Genomic DNA, 24,746 nt, shown 5'->3' with positions numbered 1-24,746 from the left:
TCAAAGGTCTATGAAAATGTTGTCTCCTGAGGAAGTCCCACTAGAATAGAGGCAACGACGATAACAGGGAGAAACACCCATAGGGGACTGGGGAGAACATTAAGAGTTGTTTTACATGTTTGACTGTGGGACAGCGATGATACCAGGGAGATAAATGATGGGCACTTATCAGACGGGACTGACCTAGAGTTATGTACCATGGTTAATGGAATGTAGCACGCCCATCAATTATACACAGCCAGGCTAATTTACAATGAATTAATGTCCAATAAAGTTTTGTTTTTTTTAAATAATCCTGTTCGAGCATTTTATTTGCATATAAGAGAAAACATTCCAGACACAAATATTAAGGGTTGTGCCGGAAACAGGTACGCTTTTTTCAACTCAACAATACTTATTGAAATCTATGAATAGCGGAGCACCAGCGGTACAGAATAATTCCTGGACGTCACTTTTATTAGCGGTTTGTCTCGCTGACAGGATCACATGGCTCGAAAATTATTTCATCATGTTCAAGTCCAACAGTGGGACTACGGTGTTATCTTCTATTTTTGTCTCTCTCGGCCGTATATTTCAGAGGCCAGGAACAATGTAGTCTGACAGACATATTCTTTATGAGGGGCTCGTGGCCTCTCTAATTTGACACAGTTGTCAGAGATAAAGCTCCTTAGAGAGTGTGGCCATGCTCTGGGTAAGAATGGGGATTAAATTAACACCCCCACCTTCACATCCTCTGACCCCAATACTGGAGAATAAAACATACATGGTGACTCACTTCAACACCCCACATCTGCCTTCCAACTTTATCTCTGAATGGATTTGACTTCAGTGCTAAATACAACAATATTAACTGCTCACATTCTCTTTGCCGGAATCTACATTTTCTGTAAATTAAACCAAAGTAAGGACTGCATTTTATTAAATAAAAATACAAAAATAAAATTGTCGATTTCAATTAAATCAGATAATTATATGAAGAAACAAACCGCTTAACAACATATTTTTTTCTTATTACTGTAAATGTGGCGAATGAGAGTGAAATGTCACCCCACACAGCTCACACGGTGTAACAATGCACTCCCTCTCCCTCTCCCTGGTAGTTTCCTCTCAAATGACCCGAGCACGTAAAATCAAATCAACACTGGAATGGATCATATCAAATTCTAATGAAAACATAATGTGCTCTTAAAATGTGTGTTGGCCCAGCAGCCAGTCATCCAGAGAGTCTCCCCCAGATGACGTGATGAATAGGGAACACTGATGGAATATGCATCAAAGTCGAGCTCATGATTTATGTAATAGCAGTCACTTGGACACTGATTAGCTGCTCTGTCAAGCGTGTAATACGAGAGGCACAACCCCTGGTTTATCAGTCATTTATCTGAAGTGCGTCCTGATATTATCACTGGATCCTAATGTCATCATTATGCCGCACAGCATGTGCGGGCCAGTGTGTCATGGTGCCGGCGACACTGCCTGTCAGGAGTTCAAGCCTCTTCATTTGCAAAGTGCTCAGACATTCATAGCACTGTGTCAACAGTAAAATAGAGGAGCCACATCATATCAGAGATGGAGGGACACAGGCACACAGGCACTAAATAAGTAGGCACAAGAGGGTACAGAGGCATTTTGTCACGTCTTTGTGGTTGCTATGTTTTCCTATATGAGGATCAGGCTAATTCTTCTGAGAGGAATGTAAAAACAAAGTGTCAAAGTAAAAAGAACAAAATATCAGGTTGGCTTTTGTATGCCTGTTTCATAGTTTGATTTAGAGGAAGAGACACAACATCTACTGTACACTGGGTATTCACAATGAGAACACTCAGACCTCCTCGATGTGCAACATGAGGCCCACAGAGCCATTTCTCCTGATTAAAATGCACACTCACACACACCGCTGTGTGAGAGGATGCTGGTTGTTCAGTCTGTCAGGACTTTCCTGCTCTCCTAGAGAATATCTGATATCATAAATGACTTCAACTCCTCCCATGCCAACATAAGAGAGAGAGAGAGATTGAGAACACAGGAAAAGAGAGCAAGACGCAGGCAGGCAGTGTAAATGACTGAGCTCTGACAATCAAACATCACCGGATGGACAAAACTGCTAATAAACAATTTCTGTCATTATGAAAAAAAAAGGTTAGGGTTGTTATTCTCACAAACATCTGGTGCTGTACACTAAAAGGAAGTCGTGCAACGTGTAAGTCCATCAACACCTCGCACAAACAAAAATAGTGAGGGAAACTGAACAGGAAAAAGAGCTCTTTGAGTCCCAAACAAAAGATATCAGCCCGGCTGCCAACACAGACAGGGCACCACACCTTGGCACTGATGCCGCTCACAATCAAAGGAACAGTCGTCATCTGTGCAGCCGTGTTTTTAAAGGATATCTTAAAAAGATTGAAAATACGTGTCATTATGGAAAACAATTGAGTCCGTAGCCTTTAAAATGCCAGGTTGTTGTGTCACTCACACGCACATCAGGCTGTTTATCTCAACATACCATAGTTAGAGTATTTCCTGTTTTTAAAATGTATTTATTTGAAGCCATCAAACTAAATATATATGACTCTACAAACTAAATATAAAATGTGCAAAACAGCTTTGATCTGCCAGCAGTGATTAAAATTAATGTGCAATAAATTTAGGATGACAAAAAAGGCAAAAGTTGCCTTTAAAAAAAATAAATTGCACATCTGATATTTTTTTTAAATCTCTTAATGTCATAAAGCAAATGCAAAACCTCCACTGTGCTTGCCACATATGATAATTGTTTGGCCACTGAATGCAGCATTAAAATGATTTCAAACAGTATGGCTCAGAAGATCCAGCAGAGGGGGCTGCTTACTGCAATCATATGCTGATTAATTGAGCTTGATTCTCCCCATGCTGCGAACATAAGTTGTCCCACACTGTAGGCTACATGTTGGTATGTGGGTAAAGGTTACGAGGCTTTATGGAAGTCACCTTTTACCACAGGTAGCCCTTCACATCATTTTTGATGAATATTTAGGAAACATTGATTTTCTGATTATCCTCATCAGCCTATATCAAACTAGGTTATGTTCATTTTTATTAATTGTGCATGTTGCTCTCTAATTAGCTAATGAGAGACAAAAAGCAGGTTTAGAGCAGAAAATGCAAATGACTCTTAGAAAATAGCACAAAAAAAGTAAATGGCAAGGCTGAGAATCATCCTTCATTGAAATGTCAGAGATAAATGGCTCAAATGTCACATCAATTAAAACGGGGGACAGTTAGTAGTTCATTAAAGAGAGAGCCATATTGCACCGTCGGGTACCGTTGCCAACCCTTACTATCTGGGGCAGACTGGCAGCGGGTCCAGATGGCACGGAAATCCTCACAGATTTCAAAATGGTCTCTGCAGGGGTGGCGTTTTCTCCCCCGCTCCCACCCTCACCGCTGAGACGGGGTGTGGGCCACAGGCCCACGCCGGCCTACACTCTCCAAACGGAGGCATGCAGAGAGCTGAAGGCACCAAAGAAATAAAAATAAAGCTACAGAGGAGAACAGACGCTTTTAAAGAATACATGACTGATGACACAGTCTTTGTCATAACGACCGAAATATATGCTTCAGTTAAATATTTGACTGCTCCAGACAACATAAGGCAACTCCCTACCTATAGGCTAAACAGTGTCAAACTCTAATAAAAGGATTGTGCGCTACTTTGTGTGTTGTTTATAGTAACATGCTGACTTTAGTGGTCGGTAATACATCAGGTAGGTGTTTCTACCCTCAAACATTATGCCTGGGACCCTGAAGACCTAATTGAAAAGCTTTCACTGGAGACACAGGAATGGATAAATGTCTCAGTTTTAAGGAGAAAGGTAACAGTATTTGAAATTAGTGCTTAAATACGCATTATCATGTTTTTTTTCCTGATGTAAAAAATATCAGGCAATTCAATATCTGATCTGTATAATATTTCGTCTTCAGTGTGCTTGGGACCCCCCCAAAGGACCACAAATCTCATCTTGAGACCCTCAAGTCAAGCCTACTGTGTCTGTCCCCGACAAGGGGAGGAGCGGAGACTCATATTGGCCAATTACAGAGCGAGAGCGGACTTTTGACTGTTTTGATTGGCCGAGTCGACCACGCTTGTCTGAAGAAACAGGAAGAGTATTTTCTATCATGATTATTCTGCAGAGGTGGGTAAACGGGACTTTGATAAGACACCGTACGTTTATTTCAGGCTTCACTGTAAGCTAAAGTGTTAACGACTGGAGAAAGCCTTACAATAGCTTACATGTTGTTAAAATAATAGACGTAGGCTGCACAAATTCTACGAAGGACTATTCTTTGATAATGTAGGCTAACTCGTGTAGCCCTCAGTTACCAAACCACACTTGTACTTTAAACATTTAAGGTGCTAAGTTACATTTTAAGGTTATTTAAACACGTTTTAAGATACTTACATGCTCAAAGACTGGCGGCAAGCATCGTCTAAGTTTCGGCATGACTTTCCTCAGTGTAAAAAATGTCACAACACGGACACATGTTGCGTTTTCACACCTGCGCAGTCGCGGTGCGCTTTCTACTCAATTAATCACGAAGGTTTGACCAGGAACTACTCTAATGAGAAACGAGTCAAATGATTGACGAGCGTGAGGATGCTGCCAGTTATTTTCTAACAACACAAGCTGCTTATTGTTTGTTGTTTCTCACCGTGGAGAGCTGGGTAAACAAGCAGACCTCGAAGTAGTCACTAAGACTAGTCTGCTGCACCGAATGCGGCACAAAACAAACATGGGAGCATTATTTTTAATCAGTGGTAGACTATTAGCCAGGGCCATTATTGCCAAAGTCCATTATTCTATCTATGAGTCTATTACCAAGCTTGCTAAATGGCAGGCAGTGTGTTCAGCGCTTATCCAAAGTGCACTGTACCATTGTTTGGCTCAGAAATTTCTCGCCTTTATTGTCAGTTCAGGCAAACCCCCGATGAATACAGTGAGAGCTGCAAGAGTAGAAACAAGAAAGTTGAAGCAGACGCATTTGTGATCGCATAGCATGACAGATGTGCTGGTGTTGATGGTGTGTGTGTGTGTGTGTGTGTGTGTGTGTGTGTGTGTGTGTGTGTGTGTGTGTGTGTGTGTGTGTGTGTGTGTGTGTGTGTGTGTGTGTGTGTGTGTGTGTGTGTGTGTGTGTGTGTGTGTGTGTGTGTGTGTGTGAAGAAGAAGAGGGAGGGGGGGGGCGACTGAAAGTTTAAATGAAATACTGTAAATGCATGACTGCTCTTCATCGCATTACCTTTGTTTAATCTAAAAATGTATCGACCCTCCTTTTAGCACTATATAGCAAAATGTACTATTTAAAAAAAATACAGATTGATTATGTCTGTACAACCAATTAATTACATTATCATTATTATTATTATTATTATTATATTGCATGCTATACAAAATGTCACAAAGTGGTTTAAATTGTCCATCACAGCATCCGTAAAAACAAGGTGATGTTTTCAAAACCTGTTTTTTTTTTTCAGTCCAGTTACTGATACATGTAGTTTACTGTCATCATGAGGCATCAAATCCTCACATTTAAGAAGCATATACAAGGACATGTTTATTTTCTGCCCTAGGTAAAATAAATAAAAGTATTAAAGGTTCATCAGAAACATTATTTTAGACTTAACATGCTGAGATTGTGGAAGAAATGCTCTGTAATGTATATAGAGCTGTAATGATTAGTTAGTTAACACACAAAAAAGGAATATAATCATTATAGATTATTCAATAGACTCAGTTTGTTAAGTATAAACATTGGTGATTCCTTAGTTACAGCCTTCTAAAGATTTGCTACTTTACACTGTTCAACAATTTTTTTCACAGTCTGAACAAATATAACACTTGAAATTGTCACCATGGACTGTGAAACTAAGATGTCCATTTTTTGCAGTTTTGTTTTTTTCAGGAATTTAAAAAAATCCTCAGTCATAGCTTAATATAAATAATGATTTAACAAACATAAATCAAAATCATCAATAATGTAAAAAAGTTGCCCCATTAAAAAAGAATAAAGAGATAGATATTGTATTTGTACCCTTTAGACACAGATCAAGGTTCCTGGAAGGAAAGGTTCCCTTCGTTGAAACTCTTACAATCAATGTGACCTTTATTTATTATAACCCCCATCTCTCAAAAACTCACATATAACGTAGTCAATCATCTCTCCTTCCCTCAAAGTAAAAATAAAAAAGGAACTGCTGTCTGGTTATTGCCAGTATCCATCTCAGTCGTCAGAAAAGCTGCACGTTTTTGCTGTTGTTAAGGGCTGGAAACCAGAATCCCATCGGAGTTGCACCCTAAGGAACAAATTTAATGCTAGAAAAACATCCCGACCATCAACCAAAAATGACGGATTGAAAATAATGTCGAGCTATCTTGGGAATCCCCCACCAGACAAGGGAACAGACTGCATTGTTTTTCTCATTTATGTGATATATAGAACAGAAAGAGGGGAAAAAATGGGCGATTTATTGGTTAGATAGGCGTATTCTTTTCCATGCACAAAAGAAATATTGGATAGTAATGTGGGGGATCAAGTCGCATCATGACATTGTTTGGAGGCTAGGTGTTCAAATATGTAAGTCATCATCCGTTGGTGGCCCTGCTAGGTTTTCAATAGATCATTCAATGCAAATATGCGTGAGAAATTGTGAAAGTTGCCACATGAATATGTCAATGAACGGAGTGTAATTTGTGCTTCCTTAGCAGGGCAGCACGATGAAAGAACAGAGGAAGAGCCAGTGCACTCAGAAGACCATCTCATTGCTGAGCCCCCTGGGGACCATCCAAGTCAGTGGATGTGAGAATGGTGTGCACACCATCCAGATCCTAATGGATGTCGCACCTGCTGAAAGGTACTGTACAACAGCCGGGATGGTGACGTGATAAACAAAGGTGTGAAATTTACAGGCGGACAGAATCCACTCCTGTGATGGAGTGCCACCATTCCTCATTGGAAGCAGGGCATTTTTGTAGATCCCACAAGAAATATCCTGGAGAAAGTTGGGCAAATATGAGCCGGCACTAGAAATATGAGGGGCACTAGAATACAGTTGGGCTTGAAATTAGATTTCTGATGGCATGTGGTTGTGATTCTTCCCGCAGTATATTTGAAATTTCAGAAAAATAACTTGTTTATTACCCACTGGGGAGTTGATTAGAGCTGATGTCTGTAGGGTCAGCAGAGGCCATGGGGAGCATGGTCTGTTCGCTCCTGTTTATTTATGTTTCCTCCAAGTTGTATGCAGTAGCTCTGAGTGTCAAGCGAACACTCTGAAATGTAATATGTGATTGCATTTCATGCCCTACCCATCCCTCAAAATTGTTAGAATGTTGACAGTCTTACTGAAGCGGTTGAAACTGATTAAACCCAGCGTTAATAAGCACTTATTCCTTATTTTTACAGGTCCACATCCTACATCTCAGATTAGTTTTGATTAGATTGAAATTAAATATCCATGTTTCGCAGATTCGCATTTGATAAACTTGAATGGTTTGGGAAATTAAACCATTTTCAAATGCAGCCGGATAGTAAGCTATCCTTTTGAAAATGTATGTTTAAATTCTAATTTATGGAAACCCATTAATGACCGTGTATATTATACCTCAACATGTGTTTCCTTCTCGACTGTCTGCTATTTCCAAAAATTCATCAAGCAGTAAAAACATTCCACTTGTTGTTAATGAGTTGAAGTCAGAAAATTAATAATATGGAATTTTGATTATGGAAGATGTCCTGTAACCATGCGCAAGCACCTTTCTCCGTCTCCTTGTGAACAGGGTTTAATTTGTGTGTTCAGGTTCAGTAGAAATATGCAAATGAATTTAATGATTCGCATCACTAGATCATTTCTCAGTTTAATATCATTTGCTATGTCGGTCATAAGTGAGGCTCCGATCACATGGCTGTCTGTATGTTCTCAAAGGTGTGAGCAGGAAATCATTAAACAAAATGTTTAGATTTTATCACATCCAGTTGAATGTGATGGTATTGTCATAGGACAGGAAGACTAGAGCCTCCTCAGATATATGGAGTTACACAATGTAAACAGGCATTAAGGGAGGCGAGATAAAGTGACAAAATATAGGCTTATCTTTGCAAGCGGCTTTACATGTAGATCTCACAAAAGCCTGCCTGTAGCAGTAATAGTTCAAATCAGCCATTTCCATTGATTTATTTATGACATACTAAACATGGCTCTTTCCAGCTTTGGCTGTGGTGTGGCACAGGCTTAGGTAGTCAGTGTGATAAATGATCTCTAAGAGCATGTTTTGGATAAGGGAAATAGATAAGGTCTATGCATAACATGAAGGGAGACCTACAGAAGATATTTGTGGGCAAGTCACAGCTTTGAAGGCTCATTTTACGGAGTTTTCTCCCTCTGTTTTTTTCATCATTTGTGGTTAGCAGCCGGAGCAACAAAAGCATTCATGACATTGATAGATAGTTATTGATAAATGCCATTATAGCTACATAAACGCCCATGAAGTATTGCTTACACACCATGACCGTCAGCTCTTTCTAATAGAAACGTCTCAAGCCCCTTTTGCTTCCTAACTGATCTTAGCAACATTTCCTAAAATCAACCTCCTCTGCCAGTCTAACGACAGCCCTGAAGGCACCATCAGATGAACAAATTCATTACATCTCAACAACCCCTGTTGGGGCCCTGCGCACCAGCCTCCCTGTTAACCAGCTTTTCCAGCCCTTTTAGTTTTTTAGCATGGCCCCGGCGTTCACAGAAAAATGATCCGCATTTTGTTTACAGGAGATTACTATTATCTGAAATATGATGCTTCTCGCCTCCTTCACACAGAGCACAGACACATAATACCGAGGAAATCATAGAGTACTTTTTTATTAGGGTGAAAAATGAAAAAAGGGCTGGACTCCTGCCCCGAGACATTTTGTGAGCATATTATTTTACAATGCTTTGATCAATTTGTCTGTCAAGCTGGCTGAGATGTGGGGGAGCAGGAAAAAAGCAATTTAGCTTGTGAGGTCCTCAATAGAAATGTACTACAGGAGCCTGTGTATGACATGTTGCATTAGAACCTGAGTAGCCTTTATTGCCTGATAATGTCGCAAGGCAATGCTGATATCAATCACCCTTTAACAGCCAGTATGATGTGTTTTTATGAAAAGAAAAAGAAAATAATGCATGAAGCATTTCTTGGAAAATAATTGATTTAATTCTGAGCTGAGGGATTTCTACTTTTAACAAAATAAAAAAAAACATGCACAAAATGTGCTAGAAGCTAAAAATTGTTAAGAACAAGCTTTTTGCATATGCTCCTATAGAAAAAAATTGTAATTAATTTTACACGGATAAACATTCTGTCTCATTTACATATAGATATAAACAATATATTTGTGCATCTGAATTCCCAGCACACTTGGGTCACGTGCTCTGCCTAAAATCCTAAGTGGCTAAAACCCAAAATTATCATTATATTTCCCAGACCATAAATCCGCCTTTTTTTCTCCGACACAAAGCCGTATAAATCTGTGTCTGATTCTTCACATTGCACATTGTTTTTAGTTAATGATTTTCATCTGTTTGTTGTTGGTGTGATAGTGGGGAAATGTACCATATGCTCCTGCAAAAGACAAATGATTAGCAAATGAAATTCTGGACAGCTGTCTGACTGAAAGCGTTTGGTTGATAGCATTCTGCTACCATAATTAGCTTAAGCTTTGGGTTAATTAACTTTCTACCTGGATATGCATAATAATAGCATTCTGCAGAAAGCCAAGGAGCTTCCAGTATATCAGCAGCAAGGGCTGGCTTTTTATTTTGTATTTCGGCTGCATATTTCAATTTCAAGAGGCGATTTAGCTCAGGAGCATCGTCAAATATTGTAGATTTTACTCCCCAAGCCAGATAATTCTGAAACAATAGGGGTGTATTATGTGGCAGAAATGCCATTTCTGAATGTAATTAAAGCGGATGAAAGCAATCACCAATTTTTAAACGCTTTTGTCTAGCACGAGGCCTACTTATAAAAAAATACCCATCAAGAGGAGAAAAGAGGCAAGAGAACCCCCAAGTCCTTATATAAGAGGCCTTTGAGACTGAAGTGAAGTACAACAGTAATTAGTCTTTTGTATGAATTTGCCGGCCATGGTCATGATTAGTTAAGCATATGAGAGGACTGCAGGACTGCATTGGTCTTAAGGAGGAGGGTGTTAAAGTCTATTTATCACCAGTTATCCTCACAGCTTTCCATTATCACTGACAACACTGGATGGGGTCTGAGAACAGCCTAATTGTTCTGAGGTGGAGTGTTTTTGTGTCAAAGCCGTCACCCGGGTCACATTGGCATTCATAAGCAGCCAGACATTTTCCATCTATCTAGCTCTAATACCCAAGCTGTCACAACAGCTTTTACACACTACCAACACTAGTGTGAAATATCTGAGGTGATGCATTTATCGTTTTTCTCACACTCGTGTAGTGTTGTGAATCAATGTCCTGGTTCACACTGAATAGCGGTATGGTAAATGTGTTCCCTGTTTGGGGCCTGTTTACATGATGTGCTCACACACCGGGAACCATATCAACGACTTATTTGTTTCCCCTCTGTTGTTTCTCTCCCTGATTTCCTGTCTGTCTCTTTTTCTTTCTCGGGGTCTCCTGCTGTATTTTTAGGCCAACACATAATTTGAATCCACTTTAATTTCTTATTTTGCCTGAGATATAGACACACACAACTGTGGGCTTAATAAACTGCTTACATTTGTAACTAAAATGCTTTGTCATACAAACAGTGATCTGCTGATCTGTTATTGAATGAAATCATCAATAAAGCAGAGGGGAGACTTTTTGACGTAGTCCCTTTAGAAATGGTATGAATAATTCATCGTGTAATGATATTCAGATGATTTTTGTTCTATTTTTTACTGCAGCCTTAGAATATTGTTTTGCATGTTGTGAAGTGTAGTACTCAGCTGCGTATTCATTAAGGTGCTGCTCCCACTGGCCCTTGGACCCATCTGTGCTCTATGTTTATGCCTCCATCTCCTGGGACCGTCCCAATCAGGCTGCATGTGCCATTTCCTGTGTAAACCAACACCTGTGTAACACACTACCTGTAAACCGCCCCACACAGACGAGACACTGACATTCACTCGGATGAAAATCTGCAAATGTTGTGGTTTTCTAAAGCAGAACCTCCAGGGTGAGGACGGGAGCCGAGCGAGAGTTACCCTTCAGTGTGGAGATGCGGCTAAAAGCAGCTACTGCTGTTTTCTTTTTTCCCTGCTGTCGAGCGGGAAGTTTTTTTTTTCCCCGGCACGGGGGTTGAGCTAGTTTGTTTTAGAACTTGATTGGATTCTATATCTGCAACATGCAGAAGTGTACAGTGTGTGACATGCTAAGGCAATATGCAGAGAGATGATTCCGCTCTGACATCTTGGAGAGGAGTACGAGTCAATTATGCCCAAGTGTTGTTCTTGCTTATCTTCCTGCGGCACCAAACAAGGATTTAGTCAAGGATTTAGGGGTGAGGGGGCGGTGGTGGGGATCATGGTAAGCGGTTCACAACAAAACACTCAAAACTCCTGGGAGCGGGCACTGATTTAAAAATAAATTACAGAAGACGAAGCGCTAACACTCAAGGGCCCTCAGCAGTGCTGGCGTACACAGGTGAAGATTAGCCTCCTCGCTAATCAGAGGAACAAGGCAGTAATTTGCTCTGAACACAGACAGTAATTAGGACTTGGTGACACTGGATTCCCATAATGCCTTTGAGCTTGACGTGGTCAAATTTTGACAGAGGCTATCCATGCAGGGTCACTGTCCCCCCAGTCTCCCGGCCCTCTTCAGTTGAGGCTCTAAAAGGTCCCTGCAGTTACAGGGGATCCCTAATGTACTTTATGCTCCCTCACTGGCTCCTTACCATTCGGGTAATTGGAATCTCTTACTGTGGCACTTGAGAATAGAGGCTAAAAACACTATTTGAAACTGCTCAGTAGTCTGTTGTAGATAAACATTGCTGCGCCTCGGTGTGGATACACTACATAATGGAGTAAGAGTTAAGGCTCTGGTAATACATGCCTTCACTGACTCCTGTGGCTAGCCAGTTGGGAGAAGACCTAATTGTTGTGTGCTTTGTTGCCTACTCTGCAGTATTTTACCACCACCACCTTTATGTATTGGATGGAGTGTTGCGGCCTCTTCGGCGGACATTCGCTAATAAGAGTTGTTGGATATCTGGAGAGCCGTTTATCCGGCCGAGTTGTTTTTATTTTGAAACCGCGGAGCACAAAACGCGCGGCCCTTAACAGAACAGGAAGCATTTCTTACAGCTTACCACTCCAAGAGCTCTCCACTTTAGCGCTGCAGTAGCTAGATAGGCATCTGAATGATCTTCAAACGGTTGAACGAGCTGCATTGAGCAAGTGGCTTACAATTGTATCACAGCCTTTGGCTCAGAGACCATCAGGATCTTGACATTCATAGAGACATGCTGTATTTTTTTCTCCCTTTTTAGACAGTCATTTTAGGCTTTTTTCATGCTCTCTTGAGTCTTTGACGTCTCTGAGTTAAGTATCTGCAGCTATAAGGCTGAGGAAAATATTGGACTGCTCTTGGCCTTTTCTATTTCATCCTCTGACCCGCCATGTTACCCATGATCGGTGAAGGAGAACTCTGGCAGGCTGTGTCAAAAGTGACAGCCGATCGAGTCAGGATGAGCGCCATCACGCTTCACAGGATGGAGGCATGAGTTCTGAGTTTTTCCCCCTTTTTGTGCAATATACCATTACACCCTTCGCCAGATTCCTTTCAATTAGATCCCGTGGTTAACCTGTTTCCTTTTTTTACGTCTGCGCCCGATAGAAAAAGTCTCGCTGAAGTCTTGTGCAGGTAGAGATAAAGAATATGCTGAAGGAAATTGACAAATTTAATGTCAGCTATTTTTTTCCCTCTTTTGTCTTCTTTGATTGTTTCTTTCAGGATGAATGAAATAACCTCCAACATTATATAAATGCTCAATTCATTCCTTATATTAGAGCTGGAGAATAGGTAGAACTCCAAATGACTCCCACTTTACGCAGCAATGATTTATGGTAATTGGAAATTGATTGTGACAGGAGCACAATATTAGAAATTTTCTCAAATCACAATCTTGTGTCAGGGGAAATATTCTTTTTAGTGCAGCAGATCCTGGCCAGTTTGGAATTAGTTTCTTATTTCCTTACCTGTGATGAAAAAAATCATAGCCTGAAGGACGCTAAAGAAAAAGGATTTTAAGTAGACAAAAGATAATTTATAACAATTTAGATTTAGGCATATTAGAATAGTTAATGCCGACATAACACACTTGTTAAGCATTCTTATTGAAATGCTCTCATAATTACTACTAATTGTATTTGTTGGTTGTTTTAATAAAATGCGGTGGCAGTTTCTTTACGACAATATCAAGATGTCTTTTCCTCTGAGAATTTCTCTGTAATCAGCCCGACATTTATTACAACATCTCTAATCTCCCGTTTGAAGGGCAGAGTTTGTAAAGTGCCAGTCTGGACTCTGTAAAGATCATATGATGCTGCTTGATTTGTGATTCACTGAAGCGACTGGAAATGTTGCCAGCACAGGAGCTACATCTCCACTGCCCACATGCTCTTTAAAAACAATCCCCCACTGCACCTAGAGGTGACAGACTTCAGCCCGACTGATGTTGTTCCACTTTTATTTATTTATTTCGGTGTTGTTTACCGGCCATAACATGTACTGCATTGCATTAACTTTTACTACTGTCAATGTTGTATCACTCAGAGCACCTTTAAAGCCAGCGCATCCATACAGAGGGCTGAGGGGAGAGGAAAAAATTAGCCACGGTGACAAGTCTGAAGTGTGAGCTGGAGGTCAAAGGTGCCAAGCCTTAAGCAAAGGTGCTCTAGCCTTTGTCCGGTAGATTGTAAGGGCCTGCGGGTCCAACAGGAACATTTCCACACACAATATCCCCGAGCTGTCAGTGTGCAGCGGCTGGAACATCCTCTCAGAGAGAAAGAGAGGCTGTGGAGGGGTAGAGGTGGTGGTGTTGGAGGGAGGAGGCAGGTTGGAGGGGAAGGGGTAGAGAGGGAACAGTGGCCCGAAGATCCTTGCCGAGAGAAAGAGAGGTGGGGAGGGGGGGGGGGTGGTGGGTGGGTGTTGGGGGGTGTTGGTGGTGGGGAGCCAAAAGAGCTGGAGTGGGAGGACAGAGAAATAGAGAGGGGGGAAATGAGGAGGGAGAGCTGTGCGGGGAGGAAGGGGGAGGGATAGAAAGGAGAGACAATGACAAGTAGGGGCTGGCTGGGCACTCACCCATGCCGACAGAGATTGCCATGAGCCATGGCCATTGTTTGAGCGGGTCTCAGCACAGGACCCGCTGGTGGATTTCCGACTTTTCACCACTCAACTATAAACTGCTGCGCGGTTTATTTAGAAATGAGAGTATTTACACATTTTACTGTATTTACACCCACTGTTAAACGGCACCCAGGAGATTTTCATCACACAACCACAAACTAGCAGGCAGAGCGGTTTTCCCTGAAAAAAGTGACCCGCTCAGTCATAACACTCCAGTAAACCTCAGCTTCACATGTCCAATATAAAACGCTGCTCAAACTGTGACCTGCAGAAGTGTAAAAACACTTTAGGGCCGTGTTGTTGCGGCGGCCAGGAGAGAGACGGTCTGTGTGTTTAACAAAGTAAATGTCTATTATTAATACCATACAGGATAAGCCAATTTTGAAAAGGGGGCACTTAAATGGTGATATTATTTATTTATAAGTCCTGTACACCAGTTAATGGAATTGGCGGGCCAGCTTTAGATCCACAACGCAGCTTGAGGTCCACTTTGCAGTAATGCACATGCTAAGAGAGGACCTTCCCAGTAGGGTCTTTAAGTGTCAAATATGGGTCAGTCTGCTTGCATTGACCTGGGGGGTGGTCAGCAGCGGAGAGAAATTCAGCTGCTAAGTGATGCCAACTCAACCATCGGCAAATTCCTCCAAGCATCTACTCATGCTAAGATGCACGTCCAAGAGCAGCGCTTTGCCGGCCAGCTCTGCTCTGGCCAAAAAATCCATTTATTCTTGTCATGAACTATAAACTAGACCCAAGCAGGGTTGAAGCTGTTGTTCAATCTGAACTTCTTCTTTTTTTTTTCCTTAACAGCTGCTTCACTTTTGAAAACTCTTTTTTTTTTATTCCTTTCCAAAGCTGGTTCTGCTTCCTTAAAGTTGTTTGAAATAAACTGTTAGCGCCATTTTTTTTGAACCGGCAATGTTTTCTGTCATACTCCTTCATGCTACACTTCATATCTATATAAATCTACTGTTACAATATAGTCTTTATATTTTCTTTTGCTTTTTCTGCCTTTCATGGCACTGAGATTTGTCACTGGAAAGAAACAGGAGTTAAGCCAAAATGTTAAACTCTACATTTTAAGCACGTCTTGATGAGCAACTTTAGCTTCAGTCTTCAAATTATGTCATCTTGCATCTGTGTCACTTGTGGCATGTTATAATACTCTTGTGGCATATTTTAGCACAGTTCAACCTAGAATAGGTTATTATGATTGCTCCTCTGATCCCCACCTCAACTCCCCATCCTGCCTTATATCCCTCACAGGAGCAGTGTTTCCCCCCTGAGCTGTGTGGTCAACGATAGCCCGGCAGAAACGAGCCCCGAGTTGCAGCGCTGCGTCGAATGGCTCCAGGCGTACTTCAGCGAGCCGCAGACCACTGGGAGTCTCCCGCTCCCTGCCTTTCACCACCCCGCCCTGCAAGGAGGTCTGTCACGGATAAATATTTGCAGAGCCATGACTGGGATCAGGCTTTCACTCTTAATTGTCAGTTACATCACTTACACTCACTGGCTCACTGTGTTATAATGAAGTATTTTATGGCTGAGAGAGAGAGGGGGAGAGAGAGTGTGAGGAGCAAAGGAGTGGGTGAGCGGGAGGAGAGAGAACAGAACACAGAGCTGTAACTTGGTTCAGTAATCTGTGGCAGCTCTTACCACGCGTGTTAGTCTTGGCAAGCTTTTCCATGATTCTTGGCACATTCTTTGAAACTGATCGAATTCCACTCTTGACATTTTCAGACAGGAAGCTTTTTTTTTTTTTTTTTTCTTCAATGACAACATGTGAATGGTGCTGAAGTTTGAATGAGCTTATTGTTGGCTTGACCAGTCACCTAGGGCGAGTAAAAATGAAAGCACCCCAAAAATGGACAATTAGTGTCCTTTCAACTTGTAGCAGGGAGTCCAGAGTGAAGGATGGAGCGCACTGAGGAGGAAACATGAGGAATTAATTAAGGTGGTGTTTATGTTTCTCGGAAACAGGCAACACTTTTTGCAGCCTCATTTTTTTTGGAAACATTAACTTATCTCCACAGCAATTACATGCTATTTCTTTGCCACACTGAGACGCTCATAGCATTTGAACTTAAAGCACTCATTTACACCCATAAGCACACCTCCACAGGAAAAAAACAACCTCTTAATATATGCATTTAACAATTGTGCCTCTCTTCCCCTGCAATCAGGCCTTAGTTGCTCTCTAATTTCATGCAGATCTGCAGTGCTTGAGTGATGGCATTTTCAATGAGCAGGTACTCCATCGAGACCCTGTATACAGCTATGAGTCCCACGCTCCCGCAAAGGCAATGCAGAAATACATCAGGACCAATTACGATATCAACTTTCAGTGTGATTCCCTTCGCCACCAAGTGCTTGTGTACCAGCCCCAGGCTCTTTCAAATCGCATCTCATCTGAAGTCTTTGGGGTTTTAATTAAATTTCAGGATAGATGGAATTCTTCATTAGTACCTGATCTGAATAGGTGATTGTGCTGTGTTCCACCTCTCTCCCTCGCCTGTTGTTTTGGGGCTCAGTAAATACAGGGTTTAGGCTTGGATTGCTCTCAGTAGTCAAAACCATAGGCCATGCCAGTATAAAAATGTTAAATGTGAGCATCAAGAGTATTTGTCTTTTGAGGGAGGAAAATAGACGGTTTCCTTTTTTTTTCTTTTTCTGCTTGTTGATTCAGAAATATTAAGGATTAGTTTCTGCTTTTACAAATTCCTCCTCCATCTCTTCCTGGAGCTGCTGCCTGCCTGGGAAAAAAAAAATACAAGTTTAATCAGGTCATTACAATCCGTGACAACCAACTTTTGTTTGCTCAGTTATCTTGTGGGAGAACCTGAATGCGACAGCGCTCTCGCTGCACTTGTCATGTAATATTGAGTTGTGACCTTCACTTGAAGTGTTGCCATGTTTATTTACACATTTCTGACAAAACAAGCCACTTTTCATATTAGCTGTCACGACATACCTGAGCAACAGAGGTGACATGAAAGGAGACGCGAGGTGCGGTTTTCCTATACTGTCTGACTGATTGTCACGGCAACATCACACGCAAGTTTGGTCGGCGAGCTAGAGGGATGGTGAGTGCGTGCGCGTGTGTCCTGCTAAGGGAGCGTGTGTGTGTGTGTGCGTGCGTGCACACACTTCCTCAGAAAAAACACAGACACCATCATGAGTTCTTAAAACGATGCATATTCTTATCTCATTAATTATACATCCATATGTAACAGACGAGAGGATCTTAGTCTCGGTAAGCGGCACGGGGAATATGCAGGGAGGGGGCCAGGCAAAGGGGGGGAAGGGCGCTCTTCAAAGCCCAAATGACTGTGTTCCTGCAGGAGCCTGAACCTCCCCCTGTGCACAGCGCAGGGCGAGATGAGACACTCACCAGGACTCGCCCCTGTGATGTGGAGAGGAATTAGGGAAATGAACGTTTTCAGAATATCGAATAATCAGAGAATCATCAGCACCCCGTCAGCCTTCAAAAGTATGGATCCCTCAAGACTCAAGAGACACTTTGACTGGGAGTCAAAGTCTTCCCTCCCATTAGACACAAAGGATAATGAGGGAGCTGCATTTCCACTATTGTCTTTTTATTGTCACAGCCATGTATGAGGTGAGTGTCAGCTGGAAGTCATCGCTCCAAATCTATCATTAGCACGGCTGATGGAGTTCAGTTTATTGTTTTTTATTCCTTTTTTAAAATTGCTCTGAAGCACAAAATTATGAGCAAACCAATCATAAATGTCAATACGTTTATAATCTCTGGATCGGTTCGATTTTCCTCTGGCGCAATCTATCCCCACCGCTGCCTCCACAGTGGCCCTATCACCTGGCCTCATGCTAGGTAATGACCTGTGACATAATTATGGGATGTCTGTAAACATGTAAGTGGTTCCTCTCAACTTTTATTTAAACAATTGACATCACTGCACCCCATCTAAAGAGGGTCCTGACCCCAGACACAGCGTATTAGGCTCTTTATGAAGTATGGGGCTGGGGGACCGCTGTCCAAATCATTGCTGGTCACCTCGAGTGACCTGCATGAAGTCTCTGTCACTAACACTGATGAGGGCAAAGTTCTTTAACCTCTGTACCGGGAGATAGAAGCGCACACACTTGTTTTTCTGTCCTGAACTGTTGGAGATGAGAAACCTTTCCAGAAGAGAAACAGTAACTCAGGATTAGAAAAAAAGAAAAAAAAAGAAAAAAGGTTTAACAGTAGCTTGTTGCTCCGTCTGCTTGTGGGCAAAAGCGCTCAGCAGTGTCTACTGACGTGACTTTGGTTGTTTGTCAATAACGTTTGCATCAACAGGGATTTGTCACAGCCAACGCCTGGGCAAGTTGTCATCTACCCACCAGTGACAAAGGGATACCACGCACATCATTTGGGCCAAATCCGAGCTTTATGAGGGAGAATAATGCATAAAAGATATTTCAGGGGTGTATCTTATCTCCTCATAACATTAAGTCTGTCTGCGTAAGAGCCCGTCATCTCGTTGACAGCGTGATTATTACCTGAAAAATTATTAAACAGTACCTACGGGCCTTGTTCAAGACAGAGAACTCACATGGGTGCGCATCAATCAAATATATCCCCTTTAGGTTTTACACTTATTCCCCCCAGTTTAGGCAAATTGCCTTGTTCACGTGGCTTTGTGTAGCGGAGAGTGACTATAAGGTAGCGAGGGAGCCTGGGGAGCAAAGGATGTTCACTCTGTAGAAGAGAGACAGGGGTGTGACATGTTTTCACACAATGCCAATTTAGAGGGATTTCTCATAGATCACTTGTCATGTGCTCTCTTAGACCATATAAATGAGAGAGAATGGGAGATCACTAATTGAATTTTCATGACTGAGTACATGTATATACTAGAAGAATGTCACCCCCTCTTGATAACGAGACTATTGTTCCCCATCTTGTTCTCTGCGCTTAAAAAAAAAAAGAAAGAAAGAAGAAGTGTTGTTCGCTCCCTACACAAGCTCAGTGCATCGATGTCTCGAGGTTTTTTTTTTTTGTTGAGAAGCTTCAAATACTTCCCCCCCCCCCCCCCTCTTCTTCTTCAGAGCTAGACAAACACACCACTCAGTCACTGCCTGGTAATCCAGAAAAAAAAAAAAAGATAATGCTACCGCTAAAGTGCTAATGAAATCAAAGCCGTTAATGTGGTCGGTTAAGCTGCGGATGATTTGAAGAATTCCGCCATTTAAGTGAAGATGATATAATGAATCTACTCTGAATAGAAAGCAATTAAAAGGACAAATTGGTCTGATTAACCTCAAAGTCATCCCACTGCCACAAATGGTATGCAACATTGAAATTATTATTATTAAAAATCTGGAGCAGATTTGCAGTCTTTTTGGCCTCTCTTAATCCTTTTAAATGAAGGAGCGAACTTTTTTAATTTTAGCTGTGACCTTTCAAAGCATAACCTAGATTTTTCTTGCCAGAGAAATAATTTTCTCCCACCCGCTTCTGTAGCATGTTGATACTAGTTCTTAGGTCAAATTGAGGGACTTCTCTGTATTTAGTTGTTTAATGAGTATTGTAAGAAAAAAAGTGGGAGTCTTATGGGGTCATTTAGCGGAAGAATCGGACTCTATGACTTTATCAAAACTGTTAAGTAGATCCAAAATGTCTGAAATTGAAAACGTAAGCAAATATGAAGGTTGTTCTAAACTGTTTTTATCATCAGCCTCCGTCTGTTCGATTGATTCAATCAAGGCACTCTCTTCTTCCTCTTGTTCTCTCCTTCTGTCTCTCCCCTGCGTCCTCTCCGTCCTCCCCGCTTTGTGGGAAAAAAGACGCGTTCACCAGCCACGTGCTGCACGTACTTCTGAGGGACGTGAAGTTCGGAGAGACGGTGTCGTACAAACGCCTCGCTGAGATGGCGGGAAACCCCAGAGCAGTGCGGGCGGTGGGAGGGGCCATGAGGAGGAACCCGGTGAGTGTGACTGACATTGATTGACAGGCTTCTGTCTTACTTACTTCATTGAGTCAGTTATTGAAAGTCATGGCGTTTTGTTTTTTAATATTAGTTTTCCACGCCTGCAGTGTCTGATCCGACTCATTGTCTGCAAACAAACAGTGAAGTTTGCTTCAGTCATGAAGACGTTGTCAGTTGTTGTCTTTTTTAAATTATAGATTAGTAACATGACATCATTAACATGATTTAATGCAAAGCTATTTATCAATTTACAGAACTGTATAATGCATGTAATTATATGCATGTAACTTTTCAGTAGAAATGTCGTTCATTTTCTGTTGAAGCTTCTGAAATCTGATGACTTTCTGTTTTTCTCTGTTTAATTTACAGAAGATCTTTTTCTTTTGGATGGTTGGTCACACAAACTAGATATTTTTGAGAGGAAAATGAGAGATGAAAAGCTGCTTTAGGGCTATTCTTGTATTTTCTGGGTGGATATTAGGATTGTAAATACACTGGGATTGTTATTTATTGATTTTAGGTGGCAAACAATGTTGTATATTATTGTAAATAAATGTGAGCAATTGTTGGAATAATATACGGTATAAACTAATAGAAGAAAAGTGACAAAGGAGAAGGGATATTTAAGTTTGACTTTGTTCTACTCCTTTTTCGGACAGTTATTTTTGTTCCTTTCGTTTTTATTGTTTTTATTATCTAATTTAAATTTTTGGTTCAAAATAAAGTCTTTCATTCATTCATTTATTCAAACTAAACATTTCAGTTTTCATATTTTTCACAGGTTAATGATGTTTTATAGGCTGATGTATTAATGAAGGAAAGGCAGATAAGTTGTTCATCAGCTGTTGTTGTAATTAATACTAATTTAATGTAATGTAATCTACAATTTGACATCAACATTTAGGCTTTTCAAATGATTAAACAGGATACAATAGGATTAAATACATGTATACACTGTTAAAGGAATTTAAAAGAACATAGAAATAAAATTGTTAGGTATCAACATGTAATCTAAAGTGTGCACATTCTTACATTGAACACCTAAAGAGTACAATAACAGTAATGTTCACGTCTTGAGGAGGCTTAATATACAAAAATCTCCTTCACTCAAGTCTTCCTGTACAATAATGTTCAAAGCGTCTTCCTGACGGAGCCTGTGTAATCCAAACCGTAGGTGTGTTGGTGGAATATGTGCTACATGCGAAACAAACGCCCCCCCCCCCCCGCCTCTGAGAGTGGAGGAGACGTGAAAGTCTACCTACAGCACAGGTTTAAGCCCACACCTTTTGTTCCCGTCCTCTCAAGTCTTTACTGTAGTTGTTCGCTGCAAATCTCCGCTTCTTGTCGGAAACCTGGCCCGCATCGTTTTTTATTTTTTTCGCCTGTGAATCCACTGTGTACAAAATGGAGGGCTAGAGGGCAAGTGGTGTGTCTTCTTTTGATCAAACCCTTTGATCAAAGCCCGTTTAGCTCTGCCCATGTAGTGCTGTGGGCACCACCGGTGTGCTCTGTGAGGCAGAGAGCACTTCTTGTACAGCCAGTGAGATGTTCTCTCTCTTATGTGCTGTGAAACGTCTTGTATACATCCTCATCTTACTTTCTTTTTCCTCTGAAACTGATTTTTGTTGTTAAAGTAGGAGGAAGAGGAATTTATGTTAAGAAAAAGTCATTTCAAACACAGAATTGACCATAAAAATATAATGTTGTTTTGAAAATGATCTCCTTTTTTTACTTATATGTAACATTAGCCAATGGCATTGCTCCTGGATGGCTGTATAATTCCTCTCAGTCTCATGTTTTACAGACATTTCTCCCCTTTCGTCAGGCAGACTGGGAGCCTGAGCCCTCAGCTCCTCATACAGATCCAGAGTCAGATTGTCAGTGTCAATTACTTGTCAGTAGCGCCGCTCCACTCAGGCTTCAGCTGCGAAAAGCTCAGTGTGCTCAATCGATCCTCGCCTTCTCTGTGGCACTTCTTCTTCACCAGGATTTGAGTATTGATAAGCCTGGTGTAGTGCTCTTTTCCCCCCAAGTGAAGAGACAGATCCGAAGGCCTTGGGGGTACCCTGCTCTCCCTCCAAACCCGGGGAACAGTATTGATCCGAATACTCGAGCAGTATTTCTCTCTCTGCAAGGTTAATCTGGGGCTCGGAAAGTTTTATTGCTGTTGATATGGGAGCGGGTTTAATGATGGATTTGAACCGAGCACACACTGCATGTCCAAGTTTTATATGAAAGGCTGGAGATGTCGGGATAAGTTGGTTAAAATGGTGAAAAATAGTCACAGTGCTATAGCTGTGGTATTTTTCTATTCAGTGCAGAAAGAATAGGATAAGAAGAATATTGAGAATATTGTAAAAGAAATAATTGCTGTGATTCACTACAACCATTGCCACTCGCCTTGTTCTGAATTCACAATGATCGAAGTGTTTTAGGCTTGCTTGTTTAATCTTTCTCCAGCCATTTAGTTTACAAAGAACTCGGGACCCCCCTGGCAGTCGTCTGCAACAAGAGTAAACGCTCCACCGACTTCCTCTTTTTAATGATCACAGGGTTATCAGATCTTAATGTTGACACCCTCTCGATTGAATATTCATCCTGCTGGTGTTTTTGCCCATTAATTTTTGATTGCTTCTTTGCTTTACACTATTAAAGAGTAAAAAACATTTATACCCAAAGACTAAGCCATCACCCTGAATGTGGATTTGTGCAGGATCAAAACAGACACTTCTTGTGTGGCACTTTGTTTTTTCCCATGCAGTGCATGAAAATAAAGAGCTAGAAAAAAAAAAGTGCAGATTCAGATTTCCTGCACGTTGGTTACTTTAAAGTCACACTGTTACTGTGGTAAATCAGAGACTCTGTGATGCAGAATACATACCTACTATCAACACCTCCGACTGTTGTGTAGCTGGGACAATCAATGCCAACTTTAGAATAAAAAACGCAGGTACTGCTGTGGTTGTTCCCCTTAAATATTAGTGTTTTTAATAGCACATTATACTTTTGTGGTGACAGCACTAATCCTGCATTGAATTTATAGTTTAAAGTTAAAACCTGTTTTATGAAAAACAGCTGGCACTGTTTTTAAAGGGACTTTGTTTCCATGTAAAAAATGTTCCTGAGTGATATTTTATTTTCTATCATGTTTCTTTCCTCACAGTTGAATATTTTTCGTCTCTCTCTCTCTCTCTCTCTCTGTGTGTGTCTGTGTTTCGCCAGGTTCCTCTCCTCATCCCCTGCCACCGAGTCATTTCGAGCAGTGGGCAGAGTGGGCCTTACATGAGCGGCAAGGGCGACCATCTCAAACAATGGCTGCTCACCCATGAGAGGCAGAGAGAGGAAGGCTAAATCATGACAGAGGCCAACTGTCCTTCATTCAGTACACACACACACACACACACACACAGAGAAAACCCAAGCACACACATGCACAGACACGCACACAGAAAACACAAGCACACACACAGACACACAGAGAAGGACAGAATTTTTAAAAAACAAAAAACAGGGCCATAAAGTTTAGTGAGCTTGGCACACTCTGTGGAACAACTGGAGGTTTTGTAGATATTCAGTTTAAACTCCTTTTTTTTTTTTTTTTAAATCTAAGAATAGAGATGCTGCATAGTTAATGTGATACAGAGTTGTTGCAGAATTAGAATGTACAAAAATAACTTAAACAGAGAACAGTAGGAATTACAAACATATGCTCCCGTGGGTCTCCGTTGCGTTTGCCAGATAGTGCTGGAATGGTTTTTCTAAAGAATTATTATTCCCTTAAAAATATGTCTCTCGCATTGTTGTTGTTGTTGTTTTTTTTTTTTCCTAAGCAGAATTAGTCTTTGTACCTCTCGTTGGTTTTTTAATTTCCTGCCAAGTGAATGCTTTGTTCAACATCCAGTGATAAAGGCTCTGAATTTTACTGCTACAAAGCTTTGTAGTGAGCATTTGTTTTGTCTTCATTTAGATCTCATTGTTTGCTCTCGCCTTACAATCCACCTAGAGCCGACATGTCTTATGCATTATATACTGCACTTTTGTAACGTTAGACATGTTTAAATAAATACATCTCAAACTGACACATCCGGCCTTTTCATCATTTTAATTGTATTTAATTTTAAAATTGATTTCATGTAGCGTTCACTCAGTTCAGCTCATAATTAATTATGCTGTATGTCTGCTCTCCTCGCTGCAGCTCTCTCTGCATGTCAGAGCTGCCTTTCTTTTTTTATATTTCTGAGGAGTGTTTTCCATTAGAGGGCAGTACAGAACGGGAAACTGGAATCAACATTTCAACCTTGAATTCATCCTGCACATTTGATCTGTAACTTAAATGTTTATGTGTTATTTTATTTTCATCACATCCCTCTTTAATCCCTCTGGGATAAATTATTCCGTCTTTAAAAAGA

General features: G+C 41.1%; 1 protein-coding gene across 4 annotated transcripts; it reads left to right on the top strand.

Annotated features, from left to right (window-relative positions):
- The first annotated feature begins 4,031 nt into the window (after positions 1-4,031).
- mgmt (O-6-methylguanine-DNA methyltransferase) lies at positions 4,032-24,416 on the top strand. Of its 4 annotated transcripts, none has more exons than XM_061039947.1 (5): positions 4,032-4,172; positions 6,738-6,886; positions 15,653-15,813; positions 20,195-20,334; positions 23,560-24,416. In XM_061039947.1, exons 2-5 carry the CDS (start codon positions 6,750-6,752, stop codon positions 23,686-23,688), a joined length of 567 nt encoding a protein of 188 aa, XP_060895930.1. In that variant the 5' UTR covers positions 4,032-4,172; positions 6,738-6,749; the 3' UTR covers positions 23,689-24,416. The 4 variants fall into 4 exon arrangements, with proteins under 4 accessions (XP_060895930.1, XP_060895931.1, XP_060895929.1 ...); XM_061039948.1 differs by having other exon boundaries at positions 4,050-4,172; positions 6,741-6,886; XM_061039946.1 differs by having other exon boundaries at positions 4,150-4,224; positions 6,741-6,886.
- The last annotated feature ends 330 nt before the right edge of the window (positions 24,417-24,746 follow it).

This window comes from Labrus mixtus, chromosome 6 (assembly GCF_963584025.1).
Source record: "Labrus mixtus chromosome 6, fLabMix1.1, whole genome shotgun sequence".
NCBI lineage: Eukaryota > Metazoa > Chordata > Actinopteri > Labriformes > Labridae > Labrus > Labrus mixtus.
The sequence above is the reverse complement of the archived record's forward strand: the minus strand, read 5'-3'. Positions and strand labels throughout refer to the sequence as shown.